Source organism: Manis javanica, chromosome 9 (genome assembly GCF_040802235.1).
Source record: "Manis javanica isolate MJ-LG chromosome 9, MJ_LKY, whole genome shotgun sequence".
NCBI classification, from domain to species: Eukaryota; Metazoa; Chordata; class Mammalia; order Pholidota; family Manidae; genus Manis; species Manis javanica.
Genome location: NC_133164.1, coordinates 60,242,172 through 60,262,284, shown reverse-complemented (window position 1 = coordinate 60,262,284; position 20,113 = coordinate 60,242,172). Strand labels below are relative to the sequence as shown.

At 38.4% G+C, this 20,113-nt stretch overlaps 1 protein-coding gene across 10 annotated transcripts in view; it reads right to left on the bottom strand.

Annotated features, from left to right (window-relative positions):
* Positions 1 to 20,113, bottom strand: part of CEP192 (centrosomal protein 192) — a 181,615-nt gene that overhangs the window by 46,078 nt on the left and 115,424 nt on the right. For all 10 annotated transcript variants that reach the window (XR_012121089.1, XR_012121091.1, XR_012121090.1 and 7 more), the window contains exons 29-30: positions 2,417 to 2,507; positions 2,077 to 2,253 (exon numbers count right to left, since the gene is read on the bottom strand). Coding sequence is in view for 5 of the 10 variants with exons in the window: in XM_073212683.1 (XP_073068784.1) it covers positions 2,077 to 2,253; positions 2,417 to 2,507 (268 nt within the window). In the remaining 5 variants the exon portion in view is untranslated. The remainder of the gene's footprint in view (positions 1 to 2,076; positions 2,254 to 2,416; positions 2,508 to 20,113) is intronic.

Here is a 20,113-nt window from a genome sequence, read left to right as displayed (position 1 = left end):
AAAACACAATTTTTGTCTTTTTATCCCTAGTTTCTTTAATAGCAAAATAGTGTCAACAGGTATTTTGCTGAATTGAAAGAATAAAACTCACTTGAGAATTCATTATCTTAAACAGTTCCATCTGGATCTACCAAAAAAATGTGTTCCTGAAAAGCAGGACACATTTCAAAATTCTCAAACAGAAATGAAACTTAAAGGCATTAGAATACCACAAAAGACTCCAAATAGCCAAAGAAATTCTGAGAAAGAAGAACAAAGCTAGGGGGATTATACTCCCTAATTTCAAGCTGAACTACAAACCTACAGGAATCAAAACACTTTGGTACTGGCAGAAGAACAGACCCATACATCATTGGAACAGAATAGAGAGCCCAGATATAAATCCACACATACATAGTCAATTAATATATGATAAAGGAACCATGAGTATACAGTGGGGAAAAGACAGGTCTTCAACAAATAGCATTGGCAAAACTGGACAGCTACGTATAAAAGAATGAAACTGGATTATTGTCTAACTCCATACATGAAAGTAAACTTGAAATGGATCAAAGTCCTGAATGTAAGTCATGAATCATAAAACTCAGAAGAAAACATATGGAAAAATCTCTTGAATGTAAACATGAGCAACTTTTTCTGAACACATCTCCTTGGGCAAGGGAAACAAAGTGAAAAAAGAACAAGTGTGACTATATCATACTAAAAAGCTTCTGTACAGCAAAGGACACCATCAGTAGAACAAAAAGACATCCTACAGTATGGGAAAATATATTAATAGATGAATTATCCAATAAGGAGTTAAGATCCAAAATATATAAGAAGCTCACATGCCTCAACACCCAAAAAACAAATAACCCAATTAAAAAATGGGCGGAGGATATGAACAGACACTTCTCCAAAAAAGAAATTCACATAGCCAACAGGCACAGAAAAGATGCTCCACATCACTAATTATCAGGGAAATGCAAATTAAAACCACAATGAGATATCACCTCACATCAGTTAGGATGGCCAACATTGAAAAGACTTAGGAACAACCAATGCTGGAAAGGATGTGGAGAAGGGGGAACCCTTCTACACTGTTGGTAGGAATGGAAATTACTTCAACCATTGTGGAAAGCAATATGAAGGTTCCTCAAAAAACTAAAAATAGAAATACCACTTGACCCAGGAATTCTGCTCCTAAGAATTTACCTGAAGAAAGCAAGATCCCTGATTCAAAGACATATGCACCCCTGTGTTTATTGCAGCACTATTTACAAAGCCAAGATATGAAAGCAATCTAAGTGTCATCAGTAGATGAATGGATACAGAAAATGTGGTACATATACACAATGGAATATTATTCAGCCATAAAAAGAAAAGAAATCCTGCCATTTGCAGCAACATGGATGGAGCTAGAGGGTATTATGCTGAGTGAAATATGATTTCACTTATTTGTAGAATATAAAAACAAAGTAAAACAGAAGGAACAAAAGAGCAGTAGACTCACAGACACTGACAAGTGACTAGTGGTTACTTGGAGGAAAGGGCTGGGGAGGGTGTGGGGGAATAAAATAATTTTTCTGTCTGTACTTGGAAGAAGAGCTCACTTCACATCTCCCTTTGCAACAACAATTATATAAAGGGGCACAGTAATTCACCATCACAATATAAACTGGCCACAGGGATGGTAATACAGAATGAAGAATAAATATGGTTAATGATTCTGTAACATCTTTGTACATTGATAGATACTGACTGCAATAGAGGGGGTAAGGACCTGATAATGTTTAACTGCTGAACCACAGTGTTGTACATTTGAAACCAACATAAGACTGTATATCAACCATACTTTAATAAAAAAGCATTACAAGAGATTATACTTACAGAAATACTTTTGGTGACTGCTTTTACCACACAACAATTCTACAAAGGTTGTAATTATACAGTTACTCCCTAATTTATCTGTAAATCTAAGCAATCACATGCTTTGACTTTTAAAAAGTAGTGTTTAAATAATTTATCAATATTAAAATAGTTAAAAAAACAGGTCATAAACTCTATAGAAAGAAAAAAGCAATAAAATTCTCTTACTGTGAACTTAATGACTGGTTGTGATCTAATTCCAAGTTGTTTAATTTCTAGTTTAGCCAACATACAAGATAGTCGAGTAGGTGCAAATAATACAAAGATGTTACTGTCTTCCTTCGGATCAATTCTGATCTCACAGTTACTGGTCAATCTCTCCTCTGAACCAAAAGTGTGCTGAAGCTACAATTTAAAAACAATCATTGCATAAAACAAAGTAGTAGCATAAATAAAACAGCATTAACATAAATTCTTCAAAGATGATTAATACAAAATAGCCTGCATATGTAAGTGTTCTGGACACAGACAGAACATAAAACAGCACAAAACCATACACTCCACAAACCTGAAAGCAGTCCTGATCTTGTCCTCTAATAAGCAGTCGTAAATGTTGAGTTGTAGATGTACAATTATTTCTTAAAGTTAGTTTCTGAAGCCTAAAAACAATTACATATTTTAAATGTAGATTTCCTCCATGGATATTGCTACAATTATAAAAACAAAGCCAATTAAAACTACCTTCAATGTTTAGAGACAGACTGATTGCATAAGACATTTTAGCAGCCTGGAATTGTCTCTTCAAAGTCTTAGAACTCTACATTTCTAAAAACATACTTTCAAATTTCACTTTCTCATCAGAGAAGGTTTTTGGTTTAATTTCTCTCTGATCATGGATTCTTAGCATTATTATTTATACTATATGCACAGGTATTCTCTGTCTTATAAAACATTAATCAATGAAAATCCAGTGACAAATTCATTGTTATTATTAACTCAAATACCTAGCTCTCACAGAAATGAGGGGTCCTAGACACACTGCCAAGATTCTTCACTCTAAGAGATTCATTTGGACAAAGTAGTCTTTTAAACAAAATACTAAATTAGCCTTACTTTTAAACAGTTACCATGAAAGTAGCTGGTTGGTAGTAAGAGAATCCTTCAGTCTTTAAAATTATATGATTCCTCTCTACATTGGACAATAGAGAATACATGAGTACATCATTTACTCAAATTTTGAAAATCAGCAGTTAAATTAGTCAAGCTGTGGTCTATGCCTTGTTTACCTTGTCTTAGAATGAAATTTAAGACCTTTGGCTGTCAGCACATTTAAGCAAAACCTTCCACAGATACACTGCCTGGGAAAGACTGATCTGAAAAAAAATCTGCTATTGTCCTATATGTTTATTTTTTATTTTTAAAGAAGTGTGTTTATCATTTCCAAGTAGTAGAGTAATCAAGTGATATCAAGAAACCTCAGTTTCTTGTTTTAAAAAAAACTATACAAAAGCTGGTGGAGGGGAGGTGGGGGATAAGGCAGCATGAGAAGTGAGGCAGAAATCTCAAAAAACCACATATACTGTGAAAATACAGCAAATACATCTATTCCTAAAAGAGTGACCAGAAGTAACAGTACACTAGCCACTATACATCTGGGAGAAGTGAACATCTCTTGGACAAGTGTGAAGTAAAAAAGTCAGGACCTGGTGGAACCCAAGCACTCTCTCCAACACAGCTCATCAGTGGGAAGAAGAGAATCAGAGCCTGGAGGGAGTAGAAGCCCAGAACTGATAAATACCCAGCTGTATAAATCTACTCCAGGAGCACAAACCCACACTGCATGGAGCTCTGGAGATTACAGGGTGTGAAAACAAAAGTCAGAGACTGACACTGCAAACAGGTTCCACAACAAGCTGCCTTGGGACAAAAGAAAGGAAGGTGATTTGAAAGACTTCTCAACAGTGAGAGGACTGGGCAACAATTTAGGAGAAGGAACAGGTGAACAAAATTGTGGCACACTCAGTACTGGGAACTTTCAGGAGCTTCAGGCGCTCCATTCCTCTTCATGGCTACACAGCTCAAAGGACCTCCACCATGATACGCAGCCTGTGCACCATCCTCCCGGCAACCCCACACCTGGCTCACAAATTGGCAAACCCTGCCCTGGCATCAGGCATACAGAGGGAAGCCCCACTTACAGCAGCTACTAACACAAAGCACAGAAGCTTACCCCTGTGTGTTTGGCCCACTGGTCTGGCAGTAGAGACAGGCATAGCAACTTGGAAGCAGGAAAAGGCGCTTACCTACCCCCAGGCACCACCACCACTCCCCTGCGACCCCCGACATCACTCGAGGCATTGGGCAGCATTGAAGAGCAGAGCTTCTGGACACTAGAGGATGCGCCTAAACAAAATTAATGTTTCTTACTACGCAACGGTATTACGAAAAGGCAAAATAACCTTCTTGAAACAAAAATCCCCAAGCAACAAAGAGGGGGCTATGTGAGACTGAAATCACCAATCTTCTTGAAAAACAATTCAAACTAAAAGTCGTAAGCATGCTAATGGAGCTCTAAAAAAAATAATGAAGAGCTAATGAACAAATTCAGGACGAAGATAAGACACCTTAAAAAAATAGTAGCTGAAATGAAACAAACAATGGAGGTATTTAAAAGCATATTGGATGAGGTAGATTAGACGGTAAATGGAAAAGAAATTAGAGAACAGGAATACAAAGAATCTGACGCAGAGAGAGAAAAAAGGATCTCTAGGAATGAAAGAATATTAAGAGAACTGTGTGACCTATCCAAATGGAACAGTATTTGCATTAAATGGGTACCAGATGGGGGAGAAAAAGAGATAGAAAGTGTCTTTGAAGAAATAGTTGCTGAAAGTTTCCCCAAGCTGGGGAAGGAAATAGTTTCTCAGGCCATGGATGCCCACAGATCTTCTAACACAAGGGACACATGGAGCACAACACCAAGACATAAAATATATAAAATGGCAAAGATAAAGGACAAGGACACAGTATTAAAAGCAGCCAGAGAGAGAAAGAATATCAACTACAAAGGAAAACCCATCAGGCTATCACCAGAATTCTCAACAGAAACCTTACAGGCCAGAAGGGAGTGGCATGATATATTTAATTAACAAAATGGAAGGACCTTGAACCAAGACTACTCTAGCCAGCAAGATTATCATTTAAATTTAAAGGAGGAATTAAACAAATCCCAGATAAGGAGAAGTTGAGGGAATTTACCTCCACAACCATCTCTACATTGTATTTTAAAGGGACTGCTCTAAAAGGAAGTGTGCCTAAGGCTAAACAGCTGTCACCAGAGAAAATAAAGCCACAGTAAAGGAAAGAGAGCAATTAAACACTAACCAAATGTAAAATAAAAACAGGTACCCACAAAATCAGCCAAGGAATACACAAAGAACACAGAATATGACACCAAACATATAAAGAGTGGAGAAGGAAAAAAAAGAATATTCCGATTGTGCTTATATACCACAATAAGCAAGTTAAGTTAGACTGTTAGATGGTAAAGAAGTTGCCCATGAACTTTTGGTAACCATGAATCCAAAGCCTGCAATGGCAATAAGTACATATCTATCAATAATCATCTTAAATGCAAATGGACTGAATGCACCAATCAAAAGATACGGAGTTACAGAATGGATAATAAAGCAAGACCTGTCTATACATTGCCTACAAGAGACTCACTTCAAACCCAAAGACATACACAGACTAAAAGAGAAGGGATGGAAAAAGATATTTCATGCAAAAAACAGGGAGAAACAAAGCAGGAGTTGCAATACTCTTAAAAGACAAAATAGACTTCAAAACAAAGAAAGTACAAGAGACAGAGAAGGACACTACATAATGATAAAGGGCTTAGTACAAGAGGAGAATATACGCATTATAAATAACTATGCACTCAACACAGGAGCACCTACATATGTGAAACAAATACTAACAGAATTACAGGGAGAAATAGAATGCAATGCACTCATTTTGGGAGACTTCAACAAAACACTCCAAAGGACAGATCAAACAGACAGAAAATAAGTAATGAGACAGAGGAACTGAACAACACATAAGAACAGTTGGAACTAAAAGACGTAAGGAACTCTACACCCAAAGGCAGCAGAATACACACTCTTCTCAAGTGCACATGGTACATTTCCCAGAACAGATGACATACTAGGCGAGAAAAAGAGTCTCACCAAATTCAAAAACACTGACATTTTACCAAACAAGTTTTCAGATCACAAAGGTATGAAACTAGAAATAAATGGTTCAAAGAAAACAAAAATGGTGACAAACACATGGAGGCTTAACAACATGCTCCTGAATAATCAATGGATCAAGGACCAAATTAAAGCAGCAAACAATATATGGAGACAAATGAAAACCCAGCTCAATGCCCCAACTTCTGTGGGATGCAGCAAAGGTAGTTCTAAGAAAAAACAACATAGCAATACACACCTATTTAAGAAGGAAGAACAATCCAAAATGAACAGTCTTAACTCACAGTTAATGAAACTAGAAAAGGAAGAAAGAAAAGAAGCCCAAAGTCAGTAGAAGAAGGGACATAATAATAATTAAAGCAGAAATAAATAAAATTGTGAAGAATAAAACAATAGAATCAATGAAAGCAGGAGCTGGTACTTCGAGAAAATAAACAAAGTAGATAAACCCCTAGCCAGACATATCAAGAAAAAAAGAGTCTACACACATACACACAATCAGAAATAAGAAAGGAAAAATCACAATGGACACCACAGAAATACAAAGAATTATTAGAGAATACTATGAAAATCTACATGCTAACAAACTGGATAACCTAAAAGAAATGGACAACTTTCTAGGAAAATACAACCTTCCAAGGCTGACCCAGGAAGAAATGGAAATTCTGAATACATAAATTACTAGCAAAGAAGTTGAATTGGTAATAAAAAAACTACCTAAGAACAAAATGCCTAGACCAGATGGTTTCACTGCTGAATTTTATCAAACATTTACTGAAGAACTAATGCCCATTCTCTTTAAAGTTTTCCAAAAAGTAGAACAGGAGGGAATACTCCCAAACACATTTTATGAGGCAAACATCACTCTTATGCCAAACCCATGCAAAGACACCACAAAAAAAGAAAATTACAGACCAATATCTCTGATGAACATAGATGCAAAAATACTCAATAAAATACTAGCAAACTGAATTAAAAAACACATCAAAAAGATCATCCATCATCATCAAGTGGGATTCATCCCAGGGATGCAAGGATGGCACAACATTCGAAAATCCGTCAACATCATCAACTACATCAACAAAAAGGACAAAAACCACATGATCATCTCCAGAGATGATGAAAAAGCATATGAGAAAATTAAATATCCATTCATGATAAAAACTCTCAACAAAATGGGTATACAGGGCAAGTAACTCAACATAATAAAGGCCACATATATGACAAACCCACAGCCAATATCATACTAAACGGTGAGAAGCTGAAATATTTCCTCTAAGATCGGGAACAAGACAAGGATGCTCACACTCCTCACTTTTATTCAACACAGGTCCTAGCCATGGGAATGAGACAAAACAAAGAAATAAAAGGCATCCAGATTGACAAGGAAGAAATTAAACTATCCCTCTATGCAGATGACATATTATACATAAAAACCCCTAAAGAATCCACTCCAAAACTACTAGATTTAATATATCTGAATTCAGCAAAGTTGTAGAACACAAAAGTAATACACAAAAATCTGTTGTATTCCTATACACTACCGATGAACTAGAAGAAAGAGAAATCAGGGAAACAATTACATTCACAATTACATCAAAAAGAATAAAATACCGAGGAATAAACTTAATCAAGGAAGTGAAAGACCTATACCCTGAAAACTACAAGGCACTCGTAAGAGAAATTAAAGAGGACACTAATAAATGGAAATTCATCTCATGCTCTTGGCTAGGAAGAAATAATATTGTCAATATGGCCATCCTGCCTAAAGGAATCTACAGATTCAATGCAATCCTTAACAAAATACCTAAAGCATTCTTCAATGAACTAGAGCAAATAGTTGTAAAACTCATATGGACTGACAAAAGACCCCCAAAAGCCAAACCAATCCTGAGAAGGAAGAATGAAGCACGGGGAATTACGCTCCCTGACTTCAAGCTCTACTGCAAAGCCACAGTAATCAAGATAATTTGGTACAGGCACAAGAAGATACCCATAGACCAGTGGAATAGAACAGAGAGCCTAGATAAAAACCCAAGCATATATGGTCAATAAATATACGATAAAGGAGTCATAGATACACAATGGGGAAATGACAGCCCCTTCAACAGCTGGTGTTGGCAAAATTGCACAGATACATGTAAGAGAATCAAACTGGATTACTGTCTAACCCCATACACAAAAGTACACTCATAGTGGATCAAAGACCTGAATGTAAGTCATGAAACCATAAAACTCTTCGAAAAAAACATAGGCAAAAATCTCTTGGACATAAACATGAGCAACTTCTTGAACATATCTCCCAAGGCAAGGGAAACAAAGCAAAAATAACAAGTGGGATTATATCAAACTAAAAAGCTTCTGTACAGCAAAACATAACATCAGTAGAAAAAAAAGACATCCTACACTATGGAAGAATATATTCATAAATCAGAGATCCGATAAAGGGTTGACATCCAAAATATATAAAGAGCTCATGCACCTCAACAAACAAAAAGCAAATAAGCCAATGAAAAATGGACAGAAGAGCTGAACGGACAGTTCTCCAGAGAAGAAATTCAGATGGCCAACAGGCACATGAAAAGATGCTCCACATCGCTAGTCATCAGAGAAGTGAAAATTAAAACCACAATGAGATATTAGCTCATCCCAGTAAGGATGGCCACCATCCAAAAGACAAACAACAACAAATGTTGGCAAGGATGTGGAGAAAGGGGAACCCTCCTACACTGCTGGTGGGAATGTAAATTAGTTCAACCACTGTGGAAAGCAGTATGGAGGTTCCTCAAAAAGCTCAAAATAGAAATACCATTTGATACAGGAATTTCACTTCTAGGAATTTACCCTAAGAATGCAGCAGCCTAGTTTGAAAAAGACAGATGCACCTCTATGTTTATTGCAGCACTATTTACAATAGCCAAGAAATTGAAGCAACCTCAGTGTCCATCAGTAGATGAATGGATAAAGAAGATGTGGTACATATACACAATGGAATATTATTCAGTCATAAGAAGAAAACAAATCCTACCATTTGTCACAACATGGATGGAACTAGAGGGTATTGCGCTCAGTGAAATAAGCCAGATGGAGAAAGACAAGTATCAAATGATTTCACTCATCAGTGGAGTATAAGAACAAAGGAAAAACTGAAGGAACAAAACAGCAGCAGACTCACATAACCTAAGAATGACTAACAGTTACCAAAGGGAAAGGGACTGGGGATGATGGGTAGGAAGGGAGGGATAAGTGGGAAAAAGGGGCATTACGATTAGCATACATAATGTAGTGGGGTGTGGGGGGCACACGGGAAAGGCAGTACAACACAGAGAAGACAAGTAGTGATTGTATAGCATCTTATTATGCTCATGGACAGGGACTGTAATGGGGTATGTGGCGGGGGGCTTGATAATACGGGGAGTCTAGTAACCATAATGTTGCTCAAGCAATTGTATATTAACATTATTAAGAAAAAGAGTTCACTTGCCTTAACAAATAAAATGCAAATTACCCTTTTAAAAAATGGGCAGAGGATCTAAACATATACTTCTCCAAAGAAGAAATTCAGATGGCCAACAGGCACATGAAAAGATGCTCCACATCGCTAATCATCAGAGAAATGAAAGTTAAAACCACAATGAGGAAGCAGAAGCCAAGATGGCGGCGTGAGTAGGGCAGCGGAAATCTCCTCGAAAAACCATATATAGTTATGAAAATACAACAAATAAAACTATTCCTAAAAGAGAGACCAGTGGATACAGTAAAACAGCCAGGCTACATCTACATCTGCAAGAACTCAGCATCTCACGAAGTGGGTAAGAAACAAGCTGCGGCCCGGTGGGACCCGAGCACTTCCCCAAGTCCAGCTCCCTGGCGTGATGTAAGGAGTTGGAGCAGGGAGGGAGTGAAAGCCCAGGACTGTTAAACAACCAGCTCCAGTAACCCGCATCGGGAGCACAGACACCCAGTGCATGGTGTGCTGGATATTAGAGAAACATAAAAGCAAAATCTGTGCACGAGTTCCTACAAACAGCTCCCCTGAGACAAAGGAAAAGCGAGTGCTTCCTGAAAGTCTTAAAGGGACAGGACTTCATAGCTGGACAGAATCATCCTGGCACACTTATCCCAGCAGCTGGGAATCCTGGGGAACTCCAGCCGCAGTAACCCTCAGGGCAGCAGTGCAGCTCTGAAGCCCCTCATGATGATAAGCAGATTGCCAGTCATTCCCTCAACAGGCACAGCCCCCGACACAGTATCCCAGTAGCCTGAGAATGGTGGTGGCCGTGCAGCATGGGAGCGGCCGTGCGTGCCTACTGTGGTGGCATGGCAGCCCGGGAGCAGCTGTGCTGCCAGCAGCTGCGCAGAATCTCCTCCTGGTGCACAGCAGCCTGGGCGAGACACAAAGGCTGCCGCCATCGTGCAGCTGCTCAGCGCAGGCAGAAAAAACTGGGGCAAGGTGAGAAGGGGTGCCACTGTAGCTGGAGAGCACACGCGGCACGCCTGCCACTTCGCGCGGGGCTCTGGGCTGCATTGACGGCAACGTCGCCCACGGCCGCATAGGGGATTAACCCGGAGTCTGCTCCAGGAGTGCAGGTAACCGACACAGGCAGCGGAGAAGGGCAAGGTGACTAGCAAACAGAAAAGGACTTTGTTCTCGCAGCTGACACAAGCGCTACTGCCTACAGCTACTTCTATCGCCATGAAAAGGCAGAAGAATCTGGTCCAGTAGAGAATTACCCAGACAACGCCTGAGAGAGGGCATGTGGAGATAGATTTAAACAATCTTCCTGAAAAAGAATTCAAAATAAAGGTCGTAACCATGCTGCTGAACATGCACAGAAATACGCAACAGCTAAAGGAGAAAGTAGGAAGGGAGAATAGACAAATAAAACAATCTCTGGAAGGACTTAAGAGCAGACAGGATGAGATGCATAAGGCTGTTAATGGAACAGAAATCAGAGAACAGGAATACAGAGAAGTTGAGGCAGAGAGAGATAAAAGGATCTCTAGGAATGAAAGAATATTAAGAGACCTATGTGACCAATCCAAATGGAACAATATTTGCATTATAGGAGTACCAGAACAAGAGAGAGAAAAAGAGATAGAAAGTGTCTTTGAAGAAATAATTGCTGAAAACTTCCCCAAACTGGGGGAGGAAATAGTTTCTCTGACCACAGAGGCCCACAGAACTCCCAACACAAGTGATCCAAGAAGGACACCACCAAGAAGTATAATAATTAAAATGGCAAAGATCAAAGACAAGGACAGAGTATTAAAGGCAGCCAGAGAGAGAAAAAAGGTCACCTACAAAGGAAAACCCATCAGGCTATCATCAGACTTCTCAATAGAATCCTTACAGGCCAGAAGAGAATGGCATGATGTATTTAATGCAATGAAACAGAAGGGCCTTGAACCAAGAATACCGTATACAGCAGGAATAGCATTTAAATATGAAGGAGGGATTAAATAATTCCAGACAAACAAAAGTTGACAGAATTTGCCTCCCACAAATCACCTCTACAGGATATTTTAAAGGGACTGCTCTAGATGGAAGCACTCCTAAAGCTACATAGATGTCAACAGAGAAAATAAAATCACAGCAAAGTAAGCAAACCAACCAAATACTAACTAAAAGCAACAAATAAAATCAACTACTCACAAAAGCAATCAAAGGAAACACAAAAGAGTACAGAATAAAACACCTAATATATAAAGAATGCAGGAGGAGGAATAAGAAGTGAGAAAAATAAAGAATCATCAGACTGTGTTTATACTAGCTTAATAAGAGAGTTAATTTAGATGGCTAGATAGTAAAGAAGCTACCCTTGAACCCTTGGTAACCATGAGTCTTCAGCCTGCAATGGCAATAAGTACATATCTTTCAATAATCACCCTAAATGTAAACGGACGGAATGCACCAATCAAGACACAGAGTAACAGAATGGACAAAAAAGCAAGACTGCCGATCTATATACTGCTTACAAGAGACTCACCTCAAACTCAAAGACATGCACAGACTAAAAGTCAAGGGATGGAAAAAGATATTTCATGCAAACAATAGGGTGAAAAAAGCTGGTGTTCCAGTACTAGTATCAGACAAAACAGACTTCAAAACAAAGAAAGTAACAAGAGATAAAGAAGGACATTACATAATGATAAAGGGGTCAGTCCAACAAGAGGATATAATCATTATAAATATATATGCACCCAATACAAGAGCACCAACATATGTGAAACAAGTACTAACAGAATTAAAGGAGGAAATAGAATGCAATGCATTCTTTCTAGGAGACTTCACACACCACTCACTCAGAAGGACAAATCCACCAGTGAGAAAATAAGTAAGGACACAGAGCACTGAACAACACACTACAACAGATGGACCTAACAGACATCTACAGAACTCTACACCCAAAAGCAGCAGGATACACATTCTTCTCAAGTGCACATGGAACATTTTCCAGAATAGACAACATACAAGGCCACAAAAAGAGCCTCAGGAAATTCAAAAAGATTGAAATTCTACCAAACAACTTCTCAGACCATAAAGGCATAAAACTAGAAATAAATTGTAGAAGGAAAACAAAAAGGCTCACAAACACATGGAGGCCTAACAAAATGCTTCTAAATAATCAATCGATCTATGACCAAATTAAAAGAGAGATCAAGTAATATATGGACACAAATAACACTTACAGCATAAAGCCCCAACTTCTGTGGGACGCAGCAAAGGCAGTTCTAAGAGGAAATTATATAGCAATCCATGCCTACTTAAAGAAGGAAGAACAATCCCAAATGAATAGTTTAAAGTCACAAATATTGAAACTGGAAAAAGAAGAACAAATGAGGAGGGACATAATAAAGATCAGGGAAGAAATAAATAAAATAGAGAACAAAAAAACAACAGAAAAAAATCAATGAAACTAAGAGTGGTTCTTAGAAAAAATAAACAAGAAAGTTAAGCACCTAGCCAGATTTACTAAGAGAAAAAGAGAATCTACTCACATCAACACAATCAGAAATGAGAAAGGAAATATTATGATGGACCCCACAGAAATACAAAAAATTATTAGAGAACACTATGAAAATATATATGCTAACAAGCTGGATAATCTAGAAGAAATGGACAACTTTCTAGAAAAACACAACCTTTCAAGACTGACCAAAGAAGAAACAGAGAATCTACACAGACCAATTATCAGTAAAGAAATTGAATCGATAATCAAAGAACTACCCAAGAACAAAACTCCTGGGCCAGATGGATTCACCGCTGAATTTTATCAGAAATATAGAGAGACATAATACCCATTTTCCTTAAAGTTTTCCAAAAAATAGAGGAGGAGGGAATACTTCCAAACTCATTCTATGAAGCCAGCATTACTCTAATACCAAAACCAGGCAAAGACCCCACCAAAAAAAGAAAATTGCAGACCAATATCCCTGATGAACACAGATGCAAAAATACTCAACAAAATATTAGCAAACCGAATGCAAAAATACAAGAGGATCATACACCATGACCAAGTGGGACTCACTGCAGGGATGCAAGGATGGCACAACATTCGAAAATCCATCATCATCATTCACCACATAAACAAAAAAAGGACAGAAACCACATGATCATTTCCATAGATACTGAAAAAGCATTTGACAAAATTCAACATCCATTCATGATAAAAACTCTCAACAAAATGGGTATACAGGGCAAGTACCTCAACATAATAAAAGCCATGTATGACAAATCCACAGCCAACATCATACTTAACAGCAAGAAGCTGAAAGCTTTCCCTCTAAGATCTGGAACAAGACAAGGATGCTCACTATCCCCACTGTTATTCAACATAGTACTGGAGGTCCTAGCCACAGCAATCAGGCAAAACAAAGAAATACAAGGAATCCAGATTGGTAAATAAAAAGTCAAACTGTCACTATATTCAGATGACATGATGTTGTACATAAAAAACCCTAAAGACTCCACTCCAAAACTACTAGAACTAATATCTGAATTTAGCAAAGTTGCAGGATACAAAATTAATACACAGAAATCTGTTGCATTCCTATACACTAATGATGAATTAACAGAAAGAGGAATCAGGAAAACAATTTCATTCACAACTGCATCAAAAAGAATAAAATATTTTGGAATAAACCTAATCAAGGAAGTGAAAGACCTATACCATGAAAACTACAAGACACTTTTAAGAGAAATTAAAGAGGTCACTAACAAATGGAAACTTATTCTATGCTCTTGGCTAGGAAGAATAAATGTTGTCAAAATGCCCTTCCTGCCTAAAGCAATCTACAGATTCAATGCAATGCCTATCAAAATACCAACAACATTCTTCAATGAACTGGAACAAATAGTTTTAAAATTCATATGGAACCACAAAAGACCCCGAATAGCCAAAGCAATCCTGAGAAGGAAGAATAAAGCAAGGGGCATATCGCTTCCCAACTTCAAGCTCTACTACAAAGCCACAGTAATCAAAACAATCTGGTACTGGCAGAAGAACAGAGCCACAGACCAGTGGAACAGAATAAAGAGTCCAGATATTAACCCAAACATATATGGTGAATGAATAGACGATAAAGGAGCTATGGACATACAATAGGGAAATGACAGCCTTTTCAACAGCTGGTGTTGGCAAAACTGGACAGCTACATGTAAGAGAATGAAACTGGATGACTGTCTAACCACATACACAAATGTAAATTCGAAGTGGATCAAAGACCTGAATGTAAGTCATGAAACCATAAAACTGTTAGAAAAAAACATAGGCAAAAATCTCTTCGACATAAATATGAGTGAATTCTTCATGAACGTATCTCTCCGGGTAAGGCAAACAAAATCAAAATTGAACAAGTGGAAGTATATCAAGCTGAAAACCTTCTGTACAGCAAAGTATACCACTAATAGAACAGAAAGGCACCGTACAGTATGGGAGAATATATTCATAAATGAGAGATCCGATAAAGGGTTGACATCCAAAATATATAAAGAGCTCATGCACCTCAAAAAACAAAAAGCAAATAATCCAATTAAAAAATGGGCAGAGGAGCTGAACAGACAGTTCTCCAAAGAAGAAATTCAGATGGTCAACAGACACGTGAAAAGATGCTCCACATCGCTAGTCCTCAGAGAAATGCAAATTAAAACCACAATGTACCAAATGATTTCACTCATCTGTGGAGTATAAGAACAAAGAAAAACTGAAGTGACAAAACAGTAGCAGAATCATAGAACCCAAGAATGGACTAACAGATACCACAGGGAAAGGGACTGGGGAGGATGGGTGGGAAGGGAGGGATGAGGGCATGGAAAAAGAAAGAGGGCAGTACTATTTGCATGTATAATGTGGGGGAGAGGGGGCATGGGGAGGGCTGTGCAACACAGAGAAGACAAGTAGTGATTCTATAGCCTTCTTACTACACTGATGGACAGTGACTGTAATGGTGTGTGTGTGGGGACTTGGTGAAGAGGGGAGCCTAGTAAACATAATGTTCTTCATGTAATTGTAGATTAATGATAACAAAATGAATGAGTGACTAAATAAGTAAGTAAGAAAAAAACACAATGAGGTATCACCTCACACCAGGAAGGATTGCCACCATCTGAAAGACAAACAACAACAAATGTTGGTGAGGTTGTGGAGAAAGGGGAATCCTCCTACACTGCTGGTGGAAATGTAAATTAGTTCAACCATTGTGAAAAGCAGTATGGAGGTTCCTCAAAAAGCTCAGAGTAGAAATACCATTTGACCCAGGAATTCCACTTCTAGGAATTTACCCTAAGAATGCAGCAGCCCAGTTTGAAAAAGACATATGCACCCCTATGTTTATCACAAAACAATTTACAATAGCCAAGAAATGGAAGCAACCTAAATGTCCATCAGTAGATGAATTAATAAAGAAGATGTGGTACATATACACAATGGTATATTATTCAGCCATGAGAAGAAAACATATCCTACCATTTGCAACACCATGGATGGAACTATAGGGTATTATGGTCAGTGAAATAAGCCAGGTGGAGAAGGACAAGTACCAAATGATTTCACTCATATGTGGAGTATAAGAACAAAGAAAAAAATGAAGAAACAAAAGCAGCAGAATCACAGAACCCAAGAATGGACTAAGAGTTACCAAAGGGAAAGGGACTCAGGAGGATGGGTGGGAAAGGAGTGATAAGGGGGCAGGGGAGAAAGAAAGGGGGCATTACGATTAGCATGTATAGAACGTGGGGGGCACGGGGAGGGCTGTGCAACACAGAGAAGTAGTGATTCTACAGCATCTTACTATGCTGATGGACAGTGATTGTAATGGGGTTTGTGGGGGGGACTTGTTGATGGGGGGAGTCTAGTAAACATAATGTTCCTCATGTAATTGTAGATTAATGATACCAAAAGATAAAAAAAATAAAACCACAATGAGATATCACCTCATATCTGTTAGGATGGCCAACAGTGAAAAGAGTCGGAACAACAAATGTTGGCGAGGATGTGGAGGGGATCCTCCTACACTGCTGGTGGGATGATATTAGTTCAACCATTGTGTGAAGGAGTTTGCAGGTTCCTCAAAAAACTAGAAAGAGAAATACTACTTTTCCCAGGAATTCAACTCCTAGGAATTTACCCTAAGAAAACAAGATTCCAGATTCAAAAAGACATATGCACCCCTATGTTTATCGCAGCACTATTTACAATAGGAAAGAAATGGAAGCAACCTAAGTGTCTATCTACAGATAAGCAGATAAAGAAGATGTGGTACATATACAGAATAGAGTAGATTCAGCCACAAGAAGAAAGCATATCCTACGGTTTGCAACAGCATGGATAGGGTAGAGGGTATTATGCTCAGTGAATAAGCCAGGCAGAGAAAGACAAGTACCAAATGATTTCACTCATCTGTGGAGTATAAGAAGAAAGAAAAAACTGAAGGAACAGAACAGCAGCCTGCTTACAGAACCCAAGAATATACTAACCCAAGAAAGGGAAAGAGACTGGGGAGGATGGGTTGGAAGGGAGGGATAAGGGGATTAAGGGGCATTATGATTACCTCACATAATAGAGGGTGGGCAAGGGGAAGGAAGTATAGCACAGAGAAGACAAGTAGTGACTCTATAGCATCTTAGTTTGCTTATTGACACCAACTGTAATGGGGTATGTGGTGGTAACTTGATAATAGGGAGGAATGTAGTAACCACAATATTGCTCTTGTGAAACCTGAGCATAAATTGTGTATCAATGATACCTTAACAAGTAAAAAACTACACAAAATAAAGAGGGTTAACATCTTTATATAAAGAGTCCACATAAATTAGTAAGAGAAAAATACTAAAATCCTAATCAACAAAAACCAAATTATATAAGACTTATGACAAACTAGAATAAATGAATAAATAAATGAAACAATTATGAACTTTAGCACCCCAAAAATATAAAGTTAGAATGAAATACCACTTTGTACTACTTTACATTTAGAAAATAAAACTTTATTATCCTTCCTATCTGGAATTGAGGCAAAAACCATTAACTCAACGAGACTACTACACCCCCTCCCATTGCAAATTATATATTAATTTTTCCTCCATACTCTGGAAGAAGACCTCATTTCAAATCTCCCTTTGCAACAAGCACCTCCTTCTACAAAGGATGGGGGCGTGGAGCAGGTGAGTCCATTTTGAAGAGCACCTGGCAGGCATCATCACACACACCCCCACACCCCATTTCCATGGCCTCTCCTAGCCCCCGGATCCGTCACAGCCTCTGTCTGCTTCCTAGGAGCTCTCAATTGGGAAAGAGAATAGGAAGATTCATTTCTAAGCAGACTGGGCACCTCTTATTCATGAACTCTGCTGCCACATCCTTATGCAGGAGTCAAAGGAGTTATGTGATAGGAACAATTACTATCATTTGCAGGGCACCAAGATGGGGGTGAGAAGAACTAAAGAAACTTATTTTAGCTAGGTGCCTTGCTGAATACTTACAGTAACATGTTTAATATCTGCTTAACTGCTTGGGAAGTGTTACTTCAGAAGCCCACTTTTAGCAATCATGTGGCCAACAGACTAAGGCACAGCCTTTGTTCCAGGACTGGCAAGCTCCTCTAGGCTTAGGGAAGCCATCTAACCACTCCTGTCCACATGGGACCTGACAGGCTAGGTAAATTCGCTGCACTGGCATTGGGCTTACACATACATCTGTTAGTTTAAAGGAATGTTCCATGAGGAAGTGAAGTCAATAAATAAAAGACTGAACACTCAGGAAATGGCTGGGGAAAAAATACCACTGACAAGTCAAAAAGCAGGAATAAGACAATGCCCTAATTTTTAACCTAACTAATGTAATTGTTGACATTCAAAAAACTTCAGCACATGATAATTTTGTTTTAGATGAGATATAAGTGAGATTTCAGGCTTGTATGGCATCTGAGTAGCAGCTGTATTTTAAGAGTAAACATCTCTACCACACTGCTCATTTGTTACAAATCTTATCACAAGAAGGGCAATAGTCAGAAACAGCACCAGGATGATGATGTCTCTTAGTGAGCTCTCTTCTGCTTTCGACTTAATGAGCAACATCAGGTGTAGGGTAAACTGTGTATCAACAGGACACTCAGTAACTTCTGAAGTCTGTACCCCTATGTACATAAAAACCATGAGGGCAAGGGCATACTCATTCCAGTTTTTTAAAAATTAAAGAATGATTGATATATAATCTTATGAAGGTTTAACATGAGCAACACAGTGGCTTCAACATTCACACATATTACCAAGTCCACCCCACCCCATTGCAGTCCATCAACATAGTAAGATGCTACAGTCACTACTTGTCTTCTCCGTGCTATACTGTCTTCCCCAAGACCTACCTGTATTGTGAGTGCTAATTATAATGCCCCTTAATCCCCTTCTCCCTCCTTCCCCACCTACCCTCTCTACCTCCTTCCCTTTGGTAACCTCTATTCCCTTCTTGGAGTCTGTCAGTCTGCTGCTTTTTGGTTCCTTCAGTTTTGCTTTGTTTAAACTCCATAAATGAGTGAAATCATTTGGTATTTGTCTTTCTCCGCCTGGCTTATTTCACTGAGCATAATACGCTCTAGCTCCATCCATGTTGTTGCAAATGGGAGGATTTGTTTTCTTCTTATGGCTGAATAGTATTCCATTGTGTATATGTACCACATCTTCTTTATTCATTCATCTACTGATAGACACTTAGGTTGCTTCCATTTCTTGGCTACTGTAAATAGTGCTGCAATAAACATAAGGGTGCATATGTCTTTTTGAATCAGGGACCTTGTTTACGTCAGGTAAATTCCTAGAAGGGAATTCCTGGGTCAAATAGTATTTCTATTTTTAGTCTTTTGAGGAATCTCCACATTGCTTTCCACAATGTCTGAAATAATTTCCACTCCCACTAACAGTGTATCAGAGTCCCCCTTTCTCTGCACTCTCACTAGCATTTGTTGTCCCTAGTCTTTTTGATGTTTCCAGTCTAACTGGTGTGAGGTGTTATCGCATTGTGGTTTTAATTTGCATTTCCCTGATAATTAGTGATGTGGAGCATCTTTTCATGTACCTGTTGGCCATCTGAATTTCTTCTTTGGAGAAGTGTTTGTTCAGATCCTTCACCCATTTTTTAACTGGGTTATTTGTTTTTTGGTTTTTGAGGCATGTGAGCTCTTTATATATTTATATATTTGGACAACCCCTTATTGGGCAAGTCATTTATGAATACATTCTTCCATACTGTAGGATGCCTTTTTGTTCTGTTGATGGTGTCCTGTGCTATACAGAAGCTTTTTAGTTTGATGCAATCCCAATTGTTCATTTTTGCTTTTGTTTCCCTTGCCCAAGGAGATGTGCTCAGGAAAAAGTTGCTCATGTTTACATTCAAGAGATTTTTGCATATGTTTTCTATGAGTTTTATGTTTCATGACTTACATTCAGGTCTTTGATCCATTTCAAGTTTACTTGTGTGTATGGAGTTAGACACTGATCTCTTGCATGTAGTTATCCA